At 29.1% G+C, this 24,258-nt stretch overlaps 1 protein-coding gene across 1 annotated transcript in view; it reads right to left on the reverse strand.

The window, feature by feature from the left end:
* Positions 1–1,159: 1,159 nt before the first annotated feature.
* LOC136987252 (ADP-ribosylation factor-like protein 8B-A) overlaps positions 1,160–24,258 on the reverse strand; it is a 28,806-nt gene continuing 5,707 nt past the window's right edge. Inside the window, exons 2-6 of the mRNA XM_067284959.1 lie at positions 8,649–8,729; positions 4,410–4,483; positions 4,174–4,335; positions 2,924–2,994; positions 1,160–2,798 (exon numbers count right to left, since the gene is read on the reverse strand). Of these exons, the coding sequence (XP_067141060.1) occupies positions 2,749–2,798; positions 2,924–2,994; positions 4,174–4,335; positions 4,410–4,483; positions 8,649–8,729 (438 nt within the window). The 3' untranslated portion in view covers positions 1,160–2,748. The remainder of the gene's footprint in view (positions 2,799–2,923; positions 2,995–4,173; positions 4,336–4,409; positions 4,484–8,648; positions 8,730–24,258) is intronic.

Genomic DNA, 24,258 nt, shown 5'->3' on the forward strand with positions numbered 1-24,258 from the left:
CTCTGGTCAAATACTGAACTGACTTCTGGAATATGTCTTACAGGAAAGGCGTGGAACCTATTTTTCATTTAGAAAGCCATATAAAAGATATCTTATAAGACTGAGTTATATGTACAGTACAATACATACATCATTCAGTATACATATAAATATACCAATTACACATGGTGACTTATAATAAATAAAAATATCTAAAAAGTGAACAGATGCCTGAGAACAGTATTATACCATTTCATACTTTATTGGGCCACTTCTAGAAGCCATAAATTCCATACTGATGTAAACTTTGCATCATTTAGGCTCTAGTCAATAATCGGTTTCTGTTAAAATCACCTACCAATTTACTATAGCATTTTACTGAAATTCATTTTTCTACATTCAAACAGAAGTTCTAAATTACAGTAAAACTTTTGTAACTTGAATATTTCTTTAACTCGAAGAAAACACTCGGTAGGTCTGAATGCAACTACTTTATGAAAGGAACCCCTGCACTGAGATTTAATGTCTGCAACTTAAATTTTCTCCAAGTCAAAGTTTTTCACGGTCCCCCAACACCAATTTATGTTAGTTTCAATTTCCCTGATTCGAATTTCAACATATATTCTATCTAAAGTGATTCTAATTATCGGATTTCCATGAAATTTTCAGACAGTTGTACCTACTCGCCAATACCAATTCAGACTATGTTCCAATCCAAAATGAGAGGTCCTCTCGCTTTATCTTGACAAGATGTACAGTACCTACAAAACTGTTTGATTCCATTAGCTACATTGAGCGTTTTTCTGAAAGGCATTACACAGGCTGTTTAAAACAAAGAAAACACTATCAAAGATTCTTTATATAATACAAGAGAGATAAAAGTACAAATCTATTCAGAATCAGCATTTTACTCTATTGTACTGTAACTCAGTTTTTCCCTGCCTTTAGAGCTTTGAGTTAGAGAAATTTTACTGTACTTTTTTATAATGTTAAAACTTGAGCAATTTTACAGGGAAATTTCATGGATGGCCCCATAAGATTAGTGTTCTACTTTACAATTAATTTATAATTTTGGTTAGGATTCCACTCACTAAATCAACAAAATAGCTGTATTTTCAGATGATATATCATAAAGCTTTTATAAACAATGCATGTATTTCTCAAGAAAGTTCCTCAAATGTAAATCTAATTTAAACAACTTTATTCAGAGAAATTATTCTTAAATAATTAACATAGCTCCGTGCTCGTCGTCAGGAGTCAACAAGAGGTAACTTTCATTGATTTCTGACGACGGACACATAATCCAAAGCATTAGTTTGCTCCAATAACAGCAGTTATAAGTAGATATATGTTTTATACATGAAAAGAAAGATAGTCAAATATCATATTTTTCCAAAAATAAAATAAGAAAAGTTTTAATTTAAGACTATATTTTAAAAAATGTTCCATATTTAAAAGAAATAAATGTCAAAAAAAAGTTTGATCTTATTTTTTAAATGACAATTTAACTACTAAATTCAAAAAATAATCAAAACAGCCTTTTCTTTTGAGGAAAAAATATGTCAAAACACAAGAACGACTTATAGCCATTAGCATGCAATGACTTTTATTATACGCTTATGAAAGTACTACAAAATTTTATATATTATATACTGTATATATTTTTTTATATATATATATATTTATATATAACTTGTGTTATGTACAGAGCAATTGCCACCAATGGCTTAGAAATACATCCATTCAAATAATTACAATAGAAACATATAAAACTCATTTTGTGTGGGGTAAACATCTTTCTTTTCTAAGTACTAAATTTTATGATTTTGCTAGATTAATTTTGAACCACTGACTTTGATCTGACACTTGAAATAAATAAGCCTAAAACTATAATTCCGTCCACGGGAATAGGAATTAATTTTCTTAATGTCTTTTCTTACCAATTTTGATGTCTTTTTTTTTTTTTTTTTTAAATCTATTTTTAGATGAAGACAGTTATTGGCACATCACAACAATGCGCGGAATGTATGAGATGAAATTTTAAGAACGGCTAGCTTATAAATTTTAAAATGTGCATCGTTTTATCAAAATAATAAATCGGAGATACGTATATGAACAATTATTTAAAGAGAATATTTTCGTTTTAAATGGAAGAATAACAATAAGAATTTGGAAAAAATTTCGTTAAGTGCAACGATGTTTTTTTCTTCTTTAATCTCATTTCTTCGTACGAAATTTCTGAACATTTCATAAAATTTCTGGGATAAATGTGTATTAATACTTGAAAATTTGTTCAGACTATTTAATATTAAGATTTTATTCTGATCTTCGTATTTGATGTAAAAATAAAATTAAAAACAGAAAAAAAAGAGAGAGAGAACAAAAAACCAGAACTTCAAAAATGAATTTTTTACATTATCAAACACCCGTGCCTAAGATAAAATTACATTTGTAAAGTATCGACAGATTTTACTCAATGCACAAAATCTGCAATGCCTCCTATCGACAATATTTCACATGCAAAACTTATACAATGTTTTTAAATCTGTTATTTCTGCTCAATTGGCAACTTAAAAGGCAATAAAAGATATTAAATCTCTCTTGTTTTATCCAAATGAATAGTTTTACAAGAGTAATAAATAATTGCATGTACAAAAATCAGCTGAAATAACATCATCAATGAATTTTTTCTTTTTTTTTTTTCATTTTAATCTTACATTTCAACATGACTTTATATAGATTTTTGAATTTCATGCTTACGAATATCATTCAGTGTGCTCGAGATTTAGAATGGGAAATCAACCACTGCAATGTTATATCTGGAAAAATTATTGGAAAGTTTTTTTTAATTATAAATGATTTTAAATCGTTTTTACTTTTAATATATTTTTCTCTTAAATGTTAGGTAATGAAATAATATAAAGATTTGTTTCGTGTGCCTCACCTATATTATCTTTTTCCTTGCAGGATATGGAATAACAGCATATTTCACGATCTTGTATAGCTTGTAAATTCCTGTAAATATATTCATTTTATTATGGTAAACTCAATTACAATAAATGCGATTTTATATATATATGACACAGTACATTCTCACTAATTTAAATTAATTGTTATATGGAATTGTGAAGGTTATATACATGGTAGAGTGAAAAATAAACTGAACTTTTAATATAATCTTTGTTAGTTTAATTGTATAAGTATTTACTGTGCATAAAACTATTTTCAAAATAAGCATCTGCAGCTGTGCACATCTTGCAGCTCATTCTGTGTTACTTCTTTGAGCACAATTGTCAGAATGCATTTTCGAGTCATCGCAAAGAACGATGCATGTGGAGCCACACCATTTGCATATGTTTGGGTGATTTCCAAAATATCAACCAGATCATCTAGTGATTGTCTACGACCCTTTTTATCTCTGAAAATTATGGAAATTGTTTCTTCATTTCTTACCGAAGTCGGCTGACACAGACGAGTTTGTTTTCTGTTGATTCACAGCCTCCTTAAGCAGATTAAATATTTTTATAAAGCTTGACACAGAATTTAATATTGGTTTGCTGTTCATAATGCATCATCTCAGAATTCCAACAGCGCACCCATACATACTCTAATACTTTGACATTTAACGTCCTAATTCATCTGAATACATAAATATACATGTGTCGAACAAGTACCGATATATGTAAGAAAATATTTGTGTGCACATCCTCATAATTACAACTGTTGCTAGGAAATGTAAAAGTTTGGTACTGTTAACAAACCTCACTATATGAACACTGGATTTTATGCTTTGAAAGTTAAATAATTATTATTATTTTTCACATTTCTACATATAAAAAGATAACACAGGTACTCAATGTTACTTAATGTAAATGCATGCAATGGCTATGAAGAAAATCAACAGCAAATAAAAACGCTAATTTAAATCTTTGAATTCTATAATAATATATAACTAATACTAGTTATATTCTGTTCGTCTATAAAATTATGTTTGAGATAAAAACAACAATACTGCTGCATTATAGAAAAATACTAAATGAAAATCTTTCTGTATATTACATTCATCTATAACTAATAATTACAGATGAATATAATAAAAATATTCAAATTAAAAGTATTTGATGAAGTTTTTTTTAGATTATTCTATAATAAAAAAAAAATTCCTAAAATTATTTTTACATAAACAAAACTTACATCTGTTCGATTAAGTCTTTTTCATCTAGAGCACTTTCGAGATCTCTCTTATTTCCGAGAACAAGAACGGGTATTCCAGCCAACTGTGGTTTATCCAAAAGATTATGTAACTCGTTGCGAGACGCTTCAATTTTTTCATGATCCGCAGCATCCACCATATATCTGAAATTCGGATATTTTTTTTTCATAATTTCACTGAAGTATTTTTAGAAAATACGTAATTGAAAGCTACTTACACAATAGCATTAACACCTCTACAGTATCTTTCCCACATGCTACGAAATCTTGGTTGGCCCCCAATATCCCAGATCTGTAATAAAAAAAATATATATATATATAAATATCAGCACATTTGGAAAGTAAGTGTTAAAAGAATTCAATTTATTTTCAACAAATCTTATTTTTATTAGATTTGCCTACCCTAAACTACATTTCTACATAGTTCCCACCATTATTGAAAGATTTATCTTAACAGGGCACCAGTTTCTGCATCCCGTTTAAAGAATGGGGCTACCTATAAAAAGACATTTCTGCAATGCTCCGTCAAAGTCGTCATTGTTGGAAAAAAAAGACTGGCCGGCAAACTTCTTCAAAGGTGATTGAACAGATGAAGGACACTTGATACTAACTCTGGGCTGTAGGAGAATGTACCTTTCATTCCCAACTAATAAGGATTGAGATTTTGCAACAGTGTACAGTTGAGCATTGTCACGAAGCAACACAACTCCACAAGCAAGCAGGCAATGTCTTTTATTCTGGAGTGTGCTCTAGTGGTAATATGTCGATAAGTATGAGAGATAATCTTCCATACTTATCATTATTACCACTATAGCACATAATAACTCTTACATCTCCTGGAGATACAGATGTTATTAAATGAAACAGTTTATGGAATATATATAAATATTTGCGTGCGGATGTGTTGCCAGCTATGCTACCCGAGCCTCCAGTCCGATCTCTTCTAGATATATTTAAATATGATATAACCATCCTCGGTTACTTATGGTGCTGACTGGAGTTGAGCAATGGCCAGCCAAGTGCCATGGGTACGAGTTTATAGAATGACGGTACTGAAGGCATCCCCAATTGACATTGTAACCGAGGATGGTTATATCATATTTAAATATAGGAAGTGTAGGAAGAGGAGATCAGACTGGAGGCTTGGGTAGCACAAATGGCAACACATCCTGCACAATAAGTGGGAGTTGCAGATTTGAGTCCTGCTCTGGGCCAATTCTTTTCTTCCAGAATATTAAATTATTAAATAAATATTACTTTAATTATAATTATTAAATTTAATATGAAACAGTGCCTAATGCTTCCCTCTAGTGATAAATTACTTAGTAATTAATTAAGTATAATTGTGAAGAAGTAGCCCAATGTAATCCAGTGGTTGTCTGGCTTTATAAAGTTCTAGATCATTCATGAGTAATCCATGCCTCCTGGGACTTTGCCACTCCAATTTTATTTTCTTGTTTTCTATTTCATGCCATTGTGCAACCTTAATTAAGCCGATATTTGCGACAAGGAACATTCAGACAAAACTTGACTAGCGAAAAGACGAGAATAAAATATTCATTTCTAGTCTGTATATATCATTAACATATTATTTTAGTACCAAGTATACTGGCAAAATACGGCTACTTTGAAATTTGAAGTGAAAATTCTGTCCGAACTGCAATATGCTTATGCTAACCCGTTTGTTTAGATTGAAGTGCCTCTGTACTATGAGAGGACAATAGTCCAAGACCAACTCTAATCTGGTCAATATGCTTTTGGAGTAACATATTTTTGGGTGTCACCTTATATATGGACTACCATTTTTTCTCTTACCTCATAAAATATGACTAGTTTTTGGAATTGCAAATTGGGCTACGAGTAGCAGATTGGGTTATTTGTAGGGCTCTTGGTTACTATATTTGGGTGATTTTAAAAATAATTTGGGCTAAATTTCGAGGAATTCTGCTTTACTTTTTATAAAAGCTATTTGGCAACCTGTGGGGTTCTTACTGGACACATGTTGTTTATGTACAGTTTATTTATATTATTATTATTAATTAAGAAAAATTGCATTCGGTATACATAGCCATATTCCGTTTCCTTAATAAATTACAACAATTACATGGCATTCTTGTATTTCTGCCTTTATTTTTTTCTCACTTGTATAATAGTTGTTTAGGTATGAACTCTAAGTTTATTAATAAATTTACATTAGGGATATTTTCTGATATCTTGGATACGTTTTACCAGAATTTCAATATTTGGACTATGCGAATTTTGATAACTTTCTTTGTACGTAATCTCTAATATTTCCTGTCAAAATCAAGTCGGAACTTTGCATAGGCCAGTTTTATAATTCTCTAATGTTGTCACTAAACCATTTTTCATACATTTTATCATGTGACATATTGTGTTATCTTGTAAAAAACTATATTCTTCAGGATTATCTAGCTCTATCATTCTTGTTATAAGTTCATCACCTAATAGTTCTTTTATTTTCTTGCACGCCTTAATTCCTTTTTGAATATAATGAAGTTTTCATAATAGTGTAACAATGGTCTGGAGTGCACAATAGTGTAACTCCAGACCATTATTCTATCTGATAACTATAGTTTTTGTTAAGCAGTTACTTCTAAATGCTTCTCCTGACCTCTATAAATACAATCTGATGTCAAACCATATTACTTTACTCCAATCCATGCTCTCGTTGTCATTTACCCATTGCAATCTTTTTAGTTTATTTCCAAAAGAGAATGCCGGAATTCTACAATAATTATAGCTCTCTATTCCTTGCCATCTTAGATGATGATTAACAGTTTGCCAACTAAGAGTTTACGCTTTACAGGTGATAAAAGTTTGAGATAGTTTTGCGGTTGTCATTTTTCTGTTGCATAAGCCAATCTGTTTAAGATTCTCTTGTAGCCATTGCTTTTCAGTGGTCTATGATTTCTCTTTTCATAGAAACAATTCCTTGTTTGATAATTATTTAAAATTTTATGAATCTTTACTGATTTTTACTTTTTCTTTTCATAATTTCAATAATATCACAAATGGGCTTGCTAGATTCTTTCAATCCAATAATTATTCCTTTATCACCTGATGATAGCTGCAATCTCCTATTATTAAAAGAAATTTTTTCTACTAAATCAATGTTTATCATAAAAGAATTATTCATATCACTGCACTTTTGGCAATTTCAGTTTTATTTATGATCCTAGAAAAACATTGACAAAATGATAAGCTAATAATGTACCACCTTCCTAATGTTAAAACATTAGTCAGCATTATAAACATTTAAATTAAGTAAGAATAACTTTATATTTACTATAAAGTTGTATTACCAGTAATAGCGAGAGAATGAAGTGCAAAAAAATGTAATTTTTTTAAAGTAGTTCTTGTAAATTTTTAAAATGAAAACTGAGACAACAAATGGCAACAGATAATGTTTTAGAATCAGTCTACAAAAATAAACAATTTCATACAATCCACACAAAAATTTTCATTCCTAAAGAATGTCAATCAGAAAGTACGTACTTCAGATGAACACTTAAGCAAAACATCGATCGATTACTCACAAATCACTTTTTTCCATCAACAATAAACATGTCATAAAGTTACAGCAACAATTACTTCTCAATTAAATCAACATTATTAATCATTAGCAAAACAATAAGCAAATATTTGCCAAACTTTGCGATAACTACAAATGTTCCTTTTTTGCATCAGCTGTCTTTTACCCACTCGAATACATCCAAAACCAGCAGAAAAAATAAGTATATTTAGTAATACAAATGCTTTTGTCCATTTGTATCTAACATTGTTATTCCTCTTCCTAGTTTTGGGCATATTTGAATGGGTTTTTATTACATACAACCAATTATTTAAGTTTGTACATATTATTACCTGAGAGTAACTGTCTGAGTTTTGTTTCCAGTGTGCGTTCAAATTTTTTGTCGCCTACTACCTCTAGGAAGCTCCGTAAATGAAAATGGCAACTTCCTATAGAGAAGACATTTTGTGATCTGTAGTTCACAAAATTGGAATCACTTATCATTGTGCAACATGAGTAATCTGCAAGAGCTGCAGGATTACGGCTGTTTTCCAAGGTATATATCAACTTGCAGTTTCTTGTAAACTCTCTCTATCTCTCTCGACCGGTATTCGATAGGATAGATATGTATTCCTTTTTGTTAAATTAAACTGGTTTTTTAGTTGTTAACACCTTATCCAAGTGATTCACTTCCGAGCGTCTCCCAATCCTCCTCCATCCCAACTGTCCGCGCACATGACCGCTCACGCAAATCTTGAATTTGCAGTTTCTGTGTCTATTCTTGAAGACACAGTGGTGTCTGTCCTGACAAGGCGCTAAAGAGGAGCCGACCCTCTGGTCACATTTATAAAGTAAAACTTTGTTCATCTTATAAGCTAAATAATCTTTTAAGAAATAAAAACAATAATTATTATAAATATATTACCTTAATAGTGACATTTCCTTTTGTTACTTTCCTCATATTAAAACCCACAGTGGGAATCATATCTTCACAGAATTGACCAGACTATAAAAAAAAGCAATTTAAAATATTTTATAAGTATTATTTATTTCTATTTTCAGAACTAAATTATTAATTTATATTTTGTAAAACATATGCCATAATTTTACACATTGCAATAGACAGGCACAAAGTTCAAGAGTGACACTAACACAAACCGAAATAAGCATAACGTTTGTTCAACAAACCTAGTGCTTTGTTCATCATACAATTCGAATACCATTATAGCATTACAATATTAGATGATTATTATTTAATTTATGTAAAAATAAATAATCTTACGAATGATATACGTTAATAAAAAACTATCCTAAGAATGTTATATAACAACATATATATTATTATTCCAAATTTTTATTGTATACTATCAGAAGTTATGTAATTTCTAATAATCTTAAAAGCAATATTGATAATTAATGGATTATACAGGATGTTCGAAAATTTACTGTGCAGTGAGAAATTTTTAACACTAAAGTTACATATATGGTATTGCAAACAACTTAAGAGTCTTGTATGCAATACCATACATATAACTTTAATCTCATTACAAATTTCTCACTGCACAGTAACTTTTCAGACACCCTGTAATACATAATGCGATAAATCAAATAATAATAAATAAAAATGAAGCAAATCAATCAATATTTTGCTGCTTAACGGCGTGATTTTCCCTATACAATCTCCAAGAGAAAATGTTTTATTTCTGTCGTATCAGAAATCGGCAAGTTTCGTGTCACGATATCTTTACAAATCTCGAATAACTTTACTCCGAAACCATTCAGTCGTATCTTACTATTTAAAAACAAGTTGCAATTACATCCAATCAAAGATGCAATGATTAGGATACAGAAATAGTTCAAACACTAGTTTAGATTTTTATCATTACGTCCGACCTGCATTTAAAAATTAAAATTTTGTCAAATTAAACAAAGCTACTACAAGATTACGCATTTGCGTTTCTTGTACAATATCATAAAAATATCGATCACTTAATTCTATATATCAAAGAAGATTTGCAATACTTAGAAAATAAAATAAATAAATGTTCATTGCTCTAATATGTTTATGCAGTCGATGAGTTACAAATCTCTACAATGTTTCTGCTCTACAATAAAATTTTTAGCCCCTATATTATCAGTTTATTTACTAATTGAAGTATGAATTGGTATTTAAAGTCTGGTATTACCATTTTAGGTTAATGTTACCCTTGGTGCCAAGATGGCGACTTGTCTCTGATTCCAGTGGGACGCACATTCTAACCTAACCTAACCTATTCTAATAAATTACAATTATTATTAGCAACCAAATTGTTAAAATAGGTTAGGTTAGGTTAGAACGTGTGTCCCACTGTTTTCTTGCTGGAATCAGAGACGAGCTGCCATCTTGGCACCAAGGGTAACGTTAACCAAATTTTATAATTGTTTTTAAGTTATTTCAAATGAAATAAGAATAAATTTTAAGACTGCATAAATATATAAATAATTTTATTGTAGGCAAGTATACTGATTACTTCAACTGATTACATCATAAGTACATAAGTCACTAATATAAACAATGTCATACCTTTGTTTGAATTAAGAATGTTATCTCATTGTATCAACATTTTTAAAACAAAAACAATGAAATTATTATCCCATACCATAAATATAAATAATTCTCATTCATTAATTAATATGTAAGGAATGTATATATAACTAACTAACTCTATTGTTCCTTACTAAAAACAATAAAAATAGTTAATTACGTATATATTAATCACATTACATACATACATAATGCAATTTATTCATCAATAACTATATTAATAACAGAATTATTATTATTTAATGATACGTATAAAACCCAATGCAATAAATTTGGCAAATGAAGTCACTACTACTGAATAGATATTATCTAAATACTACTAAATGGAATTTATTCAGCAACCTTCCTCTCATACTTCTATGCAAAGTCAACAGGCTCCAATGCACTCCCATTCCTGTATGCCGCGAAATGTTTGCTGCTTACACGATGTTAATTTTAAGCAGTTTGCAATCGTGGCATCTTGTTTCAAACTTAGAAAGACAGCTACAGAAATGTATGAAAACATGCATTTGAAGGAAGCAAACAAATAGGAAGATCAATGCTATAACTAGAGAGATGCAATGGGTGCAAAGGCACAGGAAAGGCCTAAGATAAAAGAAATGGGGTATCAAAAAGTAACGGGCAATTATTTATTGTGACACTCACAATGCTGGGCTGCAATTTTTAATTTATTTAATTTGAAATAAATTCTGTGCTCTCATCCCAAATTAGTACTGTAATGTCTTGCCCCCGTATATCATACTTTTCTGTTAGCAATGGAGTCGTGCTGATCATCTATCTAACACCTTTTAGGGAAAAATTTTTGAATTGAAATAACATGACTTCCAGTTTGCATTGGAAGTTTGTATATATTTAATTGGGGCCTCCTGTCCCTAAGCTTTTCATATCTGGTCTTGTCTTTCATCTATCTAACTCCATTCTAGAGATTAAGGAATGACAGATGACAGTGGGAATTTATAGGTCTACAACTTTTTCAAACTGCAGCCAGATAAATCATGCATACATAGCTGGTGACCAAACTTAAAAATGTCAGAAAGATGCTAGAATATAAACTATTCAAAATAACAACAACACTAATTTCACTTCTGGGTAGTATTTTATTTGTAAATAACTTGTTTAGATAATGCTACGATAATTTATGTTCGTGTATTTATCTCAAATATTTCACTTAGGCCGCGACTCCACTAGCCGTAAAACCCCTCACCGTAAAAGCTTTTACGCTCGAGCAGGTCGTAAAACCAACGTAAAAGCGAGTTGAGCAGTGTTCAACTCGCTTTTACGTTGGTTTTACGACCTGCTCAGGCGTAAAATATCATGGTCACGTGATTAAAAGCTTTTACGGCCCTTTTACGGCTAGTGGAGTCGCGGCCTTAAACAAACATGTTTGACAACGAACATTGTACGTATAGAGTATAAGTATTTTAATTTTTTGTCTTTATTTTTTGTTTATTCAGAGAAATTTGACTTTCATTTCATAACTTTCATAAACTTATCATTTATATCAATATCACGGTATCTGTTAACAAGGAAAATTGCTAAAGTGTGGTATAATTTGAAAAAAAATGCATCTTATATTTGAGTAAATACTGTGTTTCCCCGAAAATAAGACCTAGTAGAGGTTTTGCTGAATTGCTAAATATAAGGCCTCCCCGAAAGTAAGACCTAGCAAAGTTTTCGTTTGGAAGCATGACCACCAAACAGAACACCAGAGCATGCAGCTGTCATTCTTTTCAGCCTGCTGCCATTGTCCCCTACCTTCACCGTCCGTTGCAGAGCAGCTGCATGCAGGACATGAAGACTATCACCTACCGCCAACCCCAATGTTCCCTTCTGTGGCCATCACTTGTAAATGTGCAGGTAAGGCATTGAGAGGCCCGTTGTCGCCATACCGTACACTGTCCCTCCTGTGCTGTGGTGAGCTCCCCTTGGTAGCTGGAAGCTGCCATACCATATGAAAAATAAGACATCCCCTGAAAATAAGACCTAGCACATCTTTGGAAGCAAAAATTAATATAAGACACTGTCTTATTTTAAGGGAAACAAGGTATCATATACAAAAAATGGTATGTTGTTTTGATAACAGAGAAATTACAGTAAAAGCTTGATTTAATGGACATCAAATTTAACAGACAAAATTCCCAGTTCATATGTTGTACATAAAAATTAACACCCCATTAATCTTAAAATGCTTTTTATATGTAATTAAGTTAACGTGTTATATTTTCCAAATCCAAGAGTTACCGTTCTTAACTTCCATCACAACGAGAGCATCTCGATATATCATCATCTGAAGATGAATAAATAGGAAACTTTTTGTATTTTTGTCAAATTTAAATTTCGTTTTCTTCTTAAGAACATAATCTATTTGTTTAGTTAAATACAATTAAAGTGTATTTTTCAATAAATATATGTTTATTTACTTCAATTTAGATCATATACTTGTTTATTACAGTCTTAAGAGTCTTAAAGTATGTATATAAGCAATTATACATATATAAAACTTTTCTATAAAATTAACTTCTTATACGTACTTAATTTTAATTACACAAACGTATCTACATAAGTAAAAACAGATAAACTAACTTAATCTGTCAATTTTTTAATCTAGGCATTTGGAAAACCTACTTTATTATAGACTTTTGACTTAGTCCGAATTAATCCATTAAATTGAGGTTTTTCTGTACTTCCACACACATTTCGGATCAATAATAATTCTGTAACTCTCTATAAATTTAAATACATTAAGAATCAAAAAAGAAATATTTTTATCATCTCAACAATCAATTTCAATTATGTTGGGTTTTCAAATCTTTCATCCTTATGAGATATAAATTCAATTCATAAAGATTTATATTATACTAGAAATAAATAAATATCAAACATTTTTAGTTTAATCCTAACTAAATAGATCTTTAGTGTTTATGAGACAAAGTCTATCATAATTTATTACTTCAAATTCTGTAATTCGTGAATAAACGATTCTAAAGGACATTGTGTTTATTCATTCGAATGTTCGTAACAAAATAATTTTCGTAAGAAACTGTTGATTTATATAAACTTTTAAATCTACATTGATAAATATATTAAAATACATTTAACCTACTTTATTTTACTATAAAATTAGACAACAGGGAAAATTTGAAGTTTCATTATAATAATATTTTCCTTTATAAAACAAAATATTTTATTTAGAAAGAATTTCATTGTTAAAATAACAAATTTTATAAACAAAAATTTAAAACAGCTTATCAACGTACAATTTAACTGAATTATACTTTAACGTAATTTATTATAACAGTCAACCACCATAGGATAATGTATGCAATAAAACCAGGCTACAGAAAAAATAGAAGTCTAGTTTGTTCTATATCACTTTTCTAACACTAAATTCTAGATTAGATATTAATTGTAATATTTTTAAAATATATACTAAGTAAGAATGGAAGAAAAAACCTCAAAATCATTAAAGAAGTGAGGATAATTATTTGGATTACGCACTTTTCGGGGCTTTGGATTGAGGTCATTAGACGTTCTGACAATTTAAATAGAACAAGTGTTCGTTCGAACAACATTTAAACAAATTAACAGATATATCTTCCCCCTCAGTTTAAAAAATGTTTGAATTTGTAATGTTAGTCGGCTACATTAAATGTTCTGTTGAAATTGTCTGAATGTCAAATGCTAAAAATAACACTTACGTTAAACCTTGTAATCAGAGTGGTTGTGTTATATGACAGCTAACGTTTTCGAGGCCTGTTCTGGGCTCTTCTTCGGGCTTTTGTATAAATAATAAGCTGGACGTTGAGAATCGAATCGAAAATATTCAATTCGATTCTCAACATTCAGCTTATTATTTATACAAAAGCCCGAAGAAGAGCCCAGAGCAGGCCTCGAAAACGTTAGCTGTCATATAACACAACCACTCTGGTTACAAGGTTTAACATAAGTGTTATTTGTATCTCATTCCGGTGAGTGGAGACGACTAATGTCAAATGCTGTTGATTGGAAAGCGGAATTGAAAATCTCAAAATATGATTGGTCCAGATAATTATCCCAACTCCGTTAACCCTTTCAAGTTTATCTTTCTTTCATTAATATCCACAGAGTTGTCTTTTCCGGTGTTGAAAAGAATAATGTTAATATTGCAAAGTCTTTATTTTTAGTTAGTATCTTTGTACTGACTAAGTATTTAATACTTATAAAATTATATAACAATTTATTTTTGTCATTTATAAAGATACAAATTGTTAACATTTCTGAGAAAGATTTTCATCTATAGAGTTTCATCCATCTCTCTTATAACATAGGTAAACCCTACAGTCAAAACAGAGAACAAAATTTTACAGACAAACACCACCGTAACCAACATTAATTATATAAAGTTATTTTTTATATCAGAAATCAATTTTAATATAATACTTATAATTTCTGTACAAGATATTTAACAGAGAAATATTATGAGGACTGATCGTATTACTCTGAAATAAAATTAACTTCCACCGAATTTATGAATTTAATATGGAATAATTTTATCATTATAGGAAAAAATTAATTCGATTAGACATAATTCAAACCAAAAACTCATTTTAAATTAAATTAATAATTGATCTATTAAAAAAATAAAACATTTTACGAGTTAGATCCTGAGAACTGTTTAAAAACATGCTATTTCTACTTACACGTTGTAAAATTTTGTAATATTACAAAATATTTTCATTACTCTTAAAATATTATTAACAAGATATAATTTGAGTATAGTGAAAATTAATTTTTCCTTCTATAGTATCAATTCTGTACATTAAAGTATTTAATATCTCAATATATTGCAATAAGCAGCCCATAAGGAGCCTGTGTGGTTTTGGAACTTTTTGCCGAACCCGAAGATTACAAAAGTAAATTAAGCAAATGTATTAGAAATCATCTTTCAAACAAACTTTTATATCATTTGCCGAACCCGAAGATAATCCTTTACAAGGATTAAAAGCATTAACTTGAAATATGGAGCAATTGCTGGAAAATTAAACTTGTATTTATTATAAAATTTCAGTTTCATTAGATTAATTACAGAACTATCCACAAAAATACACTGTTTCTAAACTATTTTTATATATTGCTAAAATCTTTAATGGCTATTTGATCAATAAAGACAAGTTTAATACAAAATTTTACACTCAATTCACTTACCAGATAAGATTAAGAAAGTAGATGATAACATAATATTCATTATTGCAAAGTCTAATTTCTTTATTTTGTAAAGATTTATTTTTCAATTAAGAAACTTTTCCAAAGCAAAAATATATTAACGTTTGCACGTAGTCAATCAAATACAGCTATTTTTCTGATCTGGAGTTATTTCTATTATAATTTAACCCACGTCTCTCAACCGGTGGTCTGCGGAACTTTGCGAAGGTCTACGGCCCATCGTGGTACGAAGGACTTGGGGATCTGCGACACGAGAAACATCGAGAACCACTGTTCTATACCGTATATATTACAATTAATATAGGACAATAAAGAAAAATATAGAATTAAAATACAAAATAAAAATGTTAAAAACTGAATTCTGTTGAGTTTCATAACAGAAAGAAGAAACAAAATTGCTTATTCTTAATTTTTTAAAATCATCACTTATCAAAACATATATCAAAGTGTTTAATACAGTCTAGAATTAAGACAGCTTGATTGGTGTCGACTGATATTTTGCAGTTTTAAATTTTCAAAATATTTAAATATGTAATATAATTTTTTTAGTTAAGTTTAATTCTTTTTAAAGCAATTTTCCTCAAATGAGATCACAATACGGATATATAAATACTACTAGATTAAATTTTCAAATATAGAAAACATCAATCAATAAATAAATATAAATATTCATTTAGTGTACTGTGTATGTTTGACATTTTGTAGTAAATTTATCACAAAAGATAACTGTATGATAATCCAAAAACAATGGCATTATTACCAGTTTATATTAATAAGAAATGCTAATAATATATTTCTGACATTAAAATTTAATAATTTTGCAAAAAATATTTGCATGAATTATAATTTAAAACCATATACTTTAAATTTAAAATGCACTTTTTCATACATTTCCACATAAATTTAAAATTGGGATGCATCTTAAATTAGAGGCACGCCAGTGGCCGAGCGGTTCCATTCCCCGAACACCGGTGGTTCGGCCGTGGGTTTGCATCTCGCCTAGATGCGCTGGCCACATGGAGTTTTCTCCACATCTGTAAAGCCTGAATAGGGGCCAGTTACCCTTAAAAAGACCTCCCGGAAGGCATTCCTCCTAGACAGATCGCCCAAGTGTCGTGTCACCATAACTTAACAAACCAAACCTTAATTAAATCAGAGGCATTTTTTAAATTCATATTATTATTTGTTACTCTTCAAAAGTCTGGATTTAATGAAAAATTTATACTATTTTCTGGTATTTGTTTATATTTTCTGTCAATTAAACTTTATTTCAAATACATTATTCATGTTTTTACTCTAACAAATTCTTGTAAACTATATTTACTTCTAATTAACATCCAGTATTCTGACAAAACCTGTTTGTAAAAAGTGGGGTGCATCTTATATTCAAGTAATACTTATTACATTTTTAACTGCAAATATTCTGCAGATGACTCTTAACTCTAACTTTCTATTATTCTACTAATTACGACTATTAATACAAAAACAAGACAAGAAACATTTGAAATAACTTTCTCTTCTCATCTAGTCTACTAACAAATTATCTAATTTCATAAAAAATAAAATTATTTTTGTAATATTTAATAATTTATCATTTAAATAAATCCTAAATAATTCATTAACCATTTATTTCTTTAAAATTTCATGCATTTGTCAGTAGAGCACATGATATATTATGACGTCGAACAACATTAATGCGTGCTTACCAGATTATGGAAGAGAGTTTGGAAGATCACAAATTATATTAAAAATAGCCAACACGATATTGTAAATTAATTGTTAATTTCAATCCCAATGTTTTTTTTATAATAAATTAAAAGTTTTCTTCTAACCATTAAAAAATCTCACACAAAATAAATATTAAAAATTTCCATTCAACAAAAAACAAAGCTGTTCTTAAGCATTAGGATACTCTACTGTATAACGGCATATATTTATATGAATAGTTTCACTTAGTACGTATACAACTCGAACAGGTATTTAATCTAAATCTAAAATATTTATACAAAATTTTGATTCTAAAGATTTTTTTCATTACTGTAGAATTTTTACTTAAAATCTTGTAACTTATGAGAAAGGAGAGGAATAAAAAACAAATAAAATGAAGCATTTTAGCTTAACTTGTGTTAATAATTAGTCACATTTCCATTAATGTTTTTACATACAAACAAAATTCGAAATTAGAACAGATTTTAATTAAAGAAAGAACACTTTGTCCTTAATCCAGTTCTTACGGAATATTAATATTTCATTTAGGATCTTTAGATCAACTCTCCCGAGATTTACGACTGAATAATAACCTACTCTCTTGAGAATACCCTTTCTGCTAGATCTTGTCCTTTTGTTTTCAGCTTTGAAATGTAGAGACAAAGCTAATCTTTCTATCTATTTGCATTTCAAGATAATTTCCTTTAAAATCTCATTCTGAAGCTTCTTCTGATTCGACGGTTTTCATTTATTCTCCGAAAACATCATACTCATCCGACATATTCTGAATTATATTTCTTTTAAGATCATTATTATTCCTTTGGTTTATTGATCCTTGTAATTTTTATAGAAGTTTGTATAATATTTGGACCCGATCTTAGGAATCAAAATAATATTTGAAACATTCAAAAATGTAAGAAAAAAAAGGATTACAAGATCTATAAACTATACCACTGAGTATATACATCATAACTGCTTGAATATCCTGTGAGGAATACAGTATGTTTGATTGCAATTCCTTAATAGGATATTCAATAGACGAGAAATACTCATTGCAATTTTCGCAGAGTAAAAATTACGACGAGTATCATCTATTTATATTTGTAAAACAAGAGAAAAGATCAATACAGAATTTTAAAATGATATAAAGTATCTAGACTCATCTAATATATGGGAATTATAGGTTCAATTTCTATAGTGGGTTATATTTTATTGAATATTTTTATATTTCAAATTATTAAGTTGTTAAACTATTCAAAATATAAGAACATTTCTATCTTTAATAAAATGTATTCCCATTATTAGTAAGTTTAATGATCTAAAATTCCTATCAGAACTATATTAATCTGATAATTTAACATATGATAATTATCATCACCTCTCTACTATATCTGATAATCGTATTTAGTGGAATGCAATTTGATATTACTTTCTTGATATCTTATTTTCTTGTAAATATGTCATTTCAAGCTCATTATAGAAATGAATTTTGCTAGTATTATTAATATTTAGTATTATATAAAACACCATAATAATGAACGAATACTAAAAGATATTTTATTTTTAATTTCTTTATCGATGTGAAATATCTATAAAATATTGCTTAATTAAACAATCTCGAACATTTTGTATTGACTAATTTTCTAAAATATAAATATACATTTAAATTAATTTAAATACGATAAAGATATATCTACAACACGCTATTTAATTTTATTTAAATCCACAGAATTTTTCAGGAAATAGAAGTAGCATGAGTCAGTATATGTTAAATTCTCAATATCACAAGCAGACAAATTAATCTGATAATATCTGTATATTGTAATTTATCAAAGTATGAAACAAATTCCAAAGTTGATATGAGGTTTCTACATTAATTATTTAGAAACAATTTGTAAAAAGTAAAATATATTGATGTCCAAGTTTCAAAATTAGTTTTATAATATAAAATATTAAATAATAATAATAATAAATGCCAGAAACTATACAACACATCACCTCTGGTTGCAAGCTCTTGGCACAGACAGATTATTTACACAGACATAATCAAGTAGCAAATATAATACACCAAGAGCTTGCAAAGAAACACAAATTAGTAGACATCCACGAACCATACTACAAATACATTCCACAGACAGTATTGGAAAACAACACGCACAAAATGTACTACGACAGAGCCATAATTACAGATAAAACAATTTACCACAACAGGCCAGACATCACACTCATTGACAAACACAATAAAATCACATACATTATAGACATATCCATTCCAAACACTCACAATATACAAAATGCATTGAAATGAACTGAAAAAATTAGCAAGTATGCAGAACTCGCCCAGGAAATAAGGCATCTGTGGAGGATGGATAGGGTGCTTATTGTACCTGTTGTTCTCTCCTCTACAGGTGTCATACCACACACACTACACAAAAGCCTGGGCACATTACAATTGAATAGAAACACGTACATCACACTACAGAAGGCCACTATATTGAATACATGTCATATTGTGAGAAAATTCCTGAATACAGATACGCACACTGGTACACTTCTTTAATTTCTGTTTTGGTTACTATGTCTTGACTTTGGTCCGGCATAGTACACAGCCACCAGTGTTAACAGAGTATATCTCACTTAACCCAACATAATAATGTAAAATATATCCACTTTATTGGTCATATATTTTAAATATTCCAGAATTAATAAATGCAATTTTAAATTACAAAGTTTGTTTTTAATGTTATGAGATATTGTCTAATGGAATTAAAAACAATATTCTATATATGAGCATTTCTAAATTTAATTAATTCCGCTAAGTAATTAAAATGTGTTTTTTTATTTTTTGCTTTTCCTTGCAAAATTTAATTATTGAAAGTCTCCTGATATTATACAAATAAATGATATCAATGAAAATGCCTTTAAGAATACCTTGTTATTAAAAAACATTTAATATAACAATAACAATATTTATAAATATTAAAAGCTTATCCATATATAGAACTTTCTATAGAAAAAAAAAGGTAACTGTATATTCTGTAAAAAGACACACATATTTTTGTGTGTATAACCCATGTGTTGTGTGTGTTTAAAAGACAGTTTGAAAGGGTCACAGGTTATGTGATGAAGTGGTTATATGCCAATCTTAAATTGCAATTGCAAACTTAAAAAGCAGCAGCTGCTCCCACAGGCATTGTGTATAGTATGCACCATGCCTTGGCAGCACAAGAATAACTGACACGCCCAGGCAAAGAAAATGTAAGTGCCCTGTATATATATTATTATACTCACACAAGCATACCCACACACGTGAATGTGTATAAAAATAACATCATTATAACATTCTAACAAATTTTTATTAATTAACACTAATGATCAATCTTTTCTTTAAGAGTAAGGCTGGCTCCCCAGGCTTGCCTAATGGTACAACTGACCCTGCACCGTGCCTATGGGAGAAGCTGTTGATTACCACGGCACTATTTGCATAACTCAGTGTGTTATGAAAACAGATTAAAAGATAAGAAAGATTTAATATTCCTAGGAAAAAGCCTTATATATATAGGTGATTCAAAAGTCTCCATCTAGAGCTACAGGATTCACCTTATCATGCATTGCTTGCAAGTCACAGAGCACATTTCACTGAATGCACACACAAATACTTCTTCTGAATCACAGCAAATGCATGACATATGAATGACTAATGCATATAACTGATCTTAAGAAAACACATGATCACCAGTGGGTTTGTGTTTTATATGGAGACTTTTGAGTCATCTTGTACATAAGTTTAAAGTTATATTTAAAAAACAAGATTAAACATTATTAACAGAAAAATCTGTTTTATATTTTTCTAAACTTTCAAAATAACTGTTGAAATTTATATATATTTAGTATTAAGTTATTAGATAAAAAAAAGTAAAAAAAAAAAAAAAAAAAAAAAATTTTATCAGTGAACTTATCTGTTTCCTGTAATTAGAACAATTTCTAAACTAGAATTCTCTTTGAAAGTATATGTATATGAAGCATGAAAATCTGGCAGTTTAAATATAATTTACTGTACTTAAACAGTGCAAATTCTGTATTTACAATAAAAATTCACAAGATTTAAAGTAATTGAATTTTTTTTAAACATTACCTTACACTATTGTTTTCCTATGTTAAAATAAAACAATATTCAGCTATTTTTATATCTTTTTGTCATTTTGAAATACAAGATTATCACATACAATACAGTTTACATTCTAACGATTTTACAATAGACTATACTAACGATTGAAAACAAAAGAAATTTAAAATCAGTTGCCGTGGTAACTATATTTGCATTATCTCTCGTAGTGTAAAATTTCAATTAAGCATATATACGTAACAAGTGTGCACAGAAAATAGCAACCAGTTTTAATTAATTAAAATCATGAAACCGAATGTTTGTCTTAAAATGAATTCGTCAATCTGTAGAATGTAAGGAATTGTATCCTATCTTGTTACTGATACACACTAAAGACAATGCTTTATTTTTAGAAATGAGTACTTAAAAGTAAACAAAAATTATCATCCAGCGTCAGTAATTATAATTAAAGAAATAATACTTAAATTATTATGGAATTCATATTTAAAATTTATTCTAGCTTAAATCACTGTTAATAATATCTGTTTTTATAAACTAACATTAAAAGATCAATTAAACATCGAAGTTATATTTAAGAACTGTATTTAGAATTCATTACGACGACAAATGCTGTCAAAAAAAAAAAATAAATTCTCCAAAGAAAATACATGTATTTAACTCTAAGAAGGAAGGAAGTTTCTAAACTGTATTCTCTTGAAAGAATATTTAAAAGTCAGATGCAACAAGGAAGAAAACAGTTGTTAAACTGGTTTTCGGATAGTACTTGTTATTCCCATGTTGTACAGACCGATTAAAGTCAGATTATTTCCTCGGTAGTATATACCGAACAACAAAAATCAAAAATACATTGATTTAATTAAATTGCTAGTTTATAAATTACTACCGAATTCAGTTACAATAATGAAAATTATATTCTGTACATAAAAGGCAGACATAAAAATTGTACATCAAATTTAAAATCATACAAAATAATAATAATAATGATAATACACAAAATATGACAGAGGCATAATCACAGATAAAACAACTCATCACAATAGACCTGAAATCACTTTCATTGACAAATATAATAACCCGTTCTTAACAGCAGTGGGTGTGTATTTATAAATGTAATAAGATCACTTATATTATAGACATTTCATTCCACTGAAAAAAATCAACAAATACCCTCTACTTACCCAAGAAATAAAGCAACTGTGGAGGATGGACAGGGCATTTACTGTATCGTATTGTCCTCTCTCCACTGGTATCATACCACATATGTAATATGAAAGTGTAGAAACATTAAACCTTAATAAAAACACATACATGACACTACAGAAAGCTACAATATTAAACACATATCACATTGTAAAGAAGTTTCTAGATGATACATATACCAATAACATGGCTTAATATTACACCTGTTTGGTAGCTGTGTTGACTTTATTCTGGCACCAGTATCAGCTGAGCATGACACTTGCAACATAATATAAATTATGCTGCTTGAAAAATTACTTTAGTGTTACAATATAAAGATGTACTCAAATATATTCACAGTGATGCAAGATATAGTACCCTGTTAATTATTTTAAGGAACCAAAGTTAAAAAAAACTTCTTGAAATTAAAGTAATGCAACTTTTCTTTTAATAATCCATACCTAATTAACAATGTACATATTTAATTAACATTACATTAAATTAAGCTTATACAGTATTTATTTCTTTAGATATTTCTCTATTGTAGCCTGCTTTATCAGTTTTATGTTAAAAAATTTTTGTTCTTCCCATAAATAAAACCTAAAATTATTGTATTAAAACTCACTGAAAACTTAACAGTATCGAGCCAAATGATTTCTGGAATATACAGGTTATATTAATACCACTATCAATGATTAAATTTTAAGTAATATGGTCTAGAAGTAGATACTAGGCATCTACATCTACTAAAATTTAATTATTAATAGTAGCATTAATATAACCCGTATAATCCAGCAAGCATTTGGCTTTAAACCAATAGTTGGGTTTTTATATGTTTATACTTGTATACTTAATAGTATCATTTGGATATTGATATTATTTGTCAAAATTTACTATTTACTGCAAGCATTGTAGCCAAATAATCATTATTTTAGAACTTTTCAATATATGAAAAGATTTAAACAATTAAAAAGAAGAAAACAAGATTTTAAATAGATTAATAACTGTATTGTTTGTCCCGGCTGGTTATATGTTAAGGCCATGGTTCACAATCCGTGGTCCATGGAACACGAGTGCTCCGCAAAACCACTTCAAGCATTCCGCAAAAAAAAAAAAAAAAAAAAAAAAATTTAATAAAAAATTAAGAATTGTTGCAAATTAAAAATCAATAGAATGTATAATAATTTTTGTATGGGAATGTTATCTGCAAATGCCAATGATGTCTTATACTACACTGAGTGAACTCTTGATTTCAAAACGTTTGCCATTCCTGCTTTAAAGCAGACGTAAGTGTTCCACAGAAAAAAAATGTCAAAGTTCAGTGTTCCCCGATTTCAAAAAGATTGAGAACCATGGCGTTAAGAAATTCAATTAGTTCGAAATATGGCTACCTTAAAATTTGAAGTGAAAATTCTGTCCGAACTGCGATTAACTTGTATGTTCAAATCAAAGTTCACATTCCTCCATACTGTAAGGGAATAATTGACCACAAATAACTCTAATCTAGTCAACATGGCTTTGCTTTTACAGTAACACATTTTCAGGTGTTACCTTATCCATTGACTATCCCTTTTCTCTTATCTCATAAAATATGGCTTGGTTTCAGGGTTGCAAGATTGGGCTACAAGTAGCAGATTGAAATATTTCTAGGGATCTATGCTATCAGATTTGGGTGACTTACACTACTTTTTGGGCTACTTTAAGATTACTCTGGGCTACAGTTCGAGAATTATGCTC

This window comes from Centruroides vittatus, unplaced genomic scaffold (assembly GCF_030686945.1).
Source record: "Centruroides vittatus isolate TY-2023 unplaced genomic scaffold, ASM3068694v2 scaffold_149, whole genome shotgun sequence".
Classification (NCBI taxonomy): Eukaryota; Metazoa; Arthropoda; class Arachnida; order Scorpiones; family Buthidae; genus Centruroides; species Centruroides vittatus.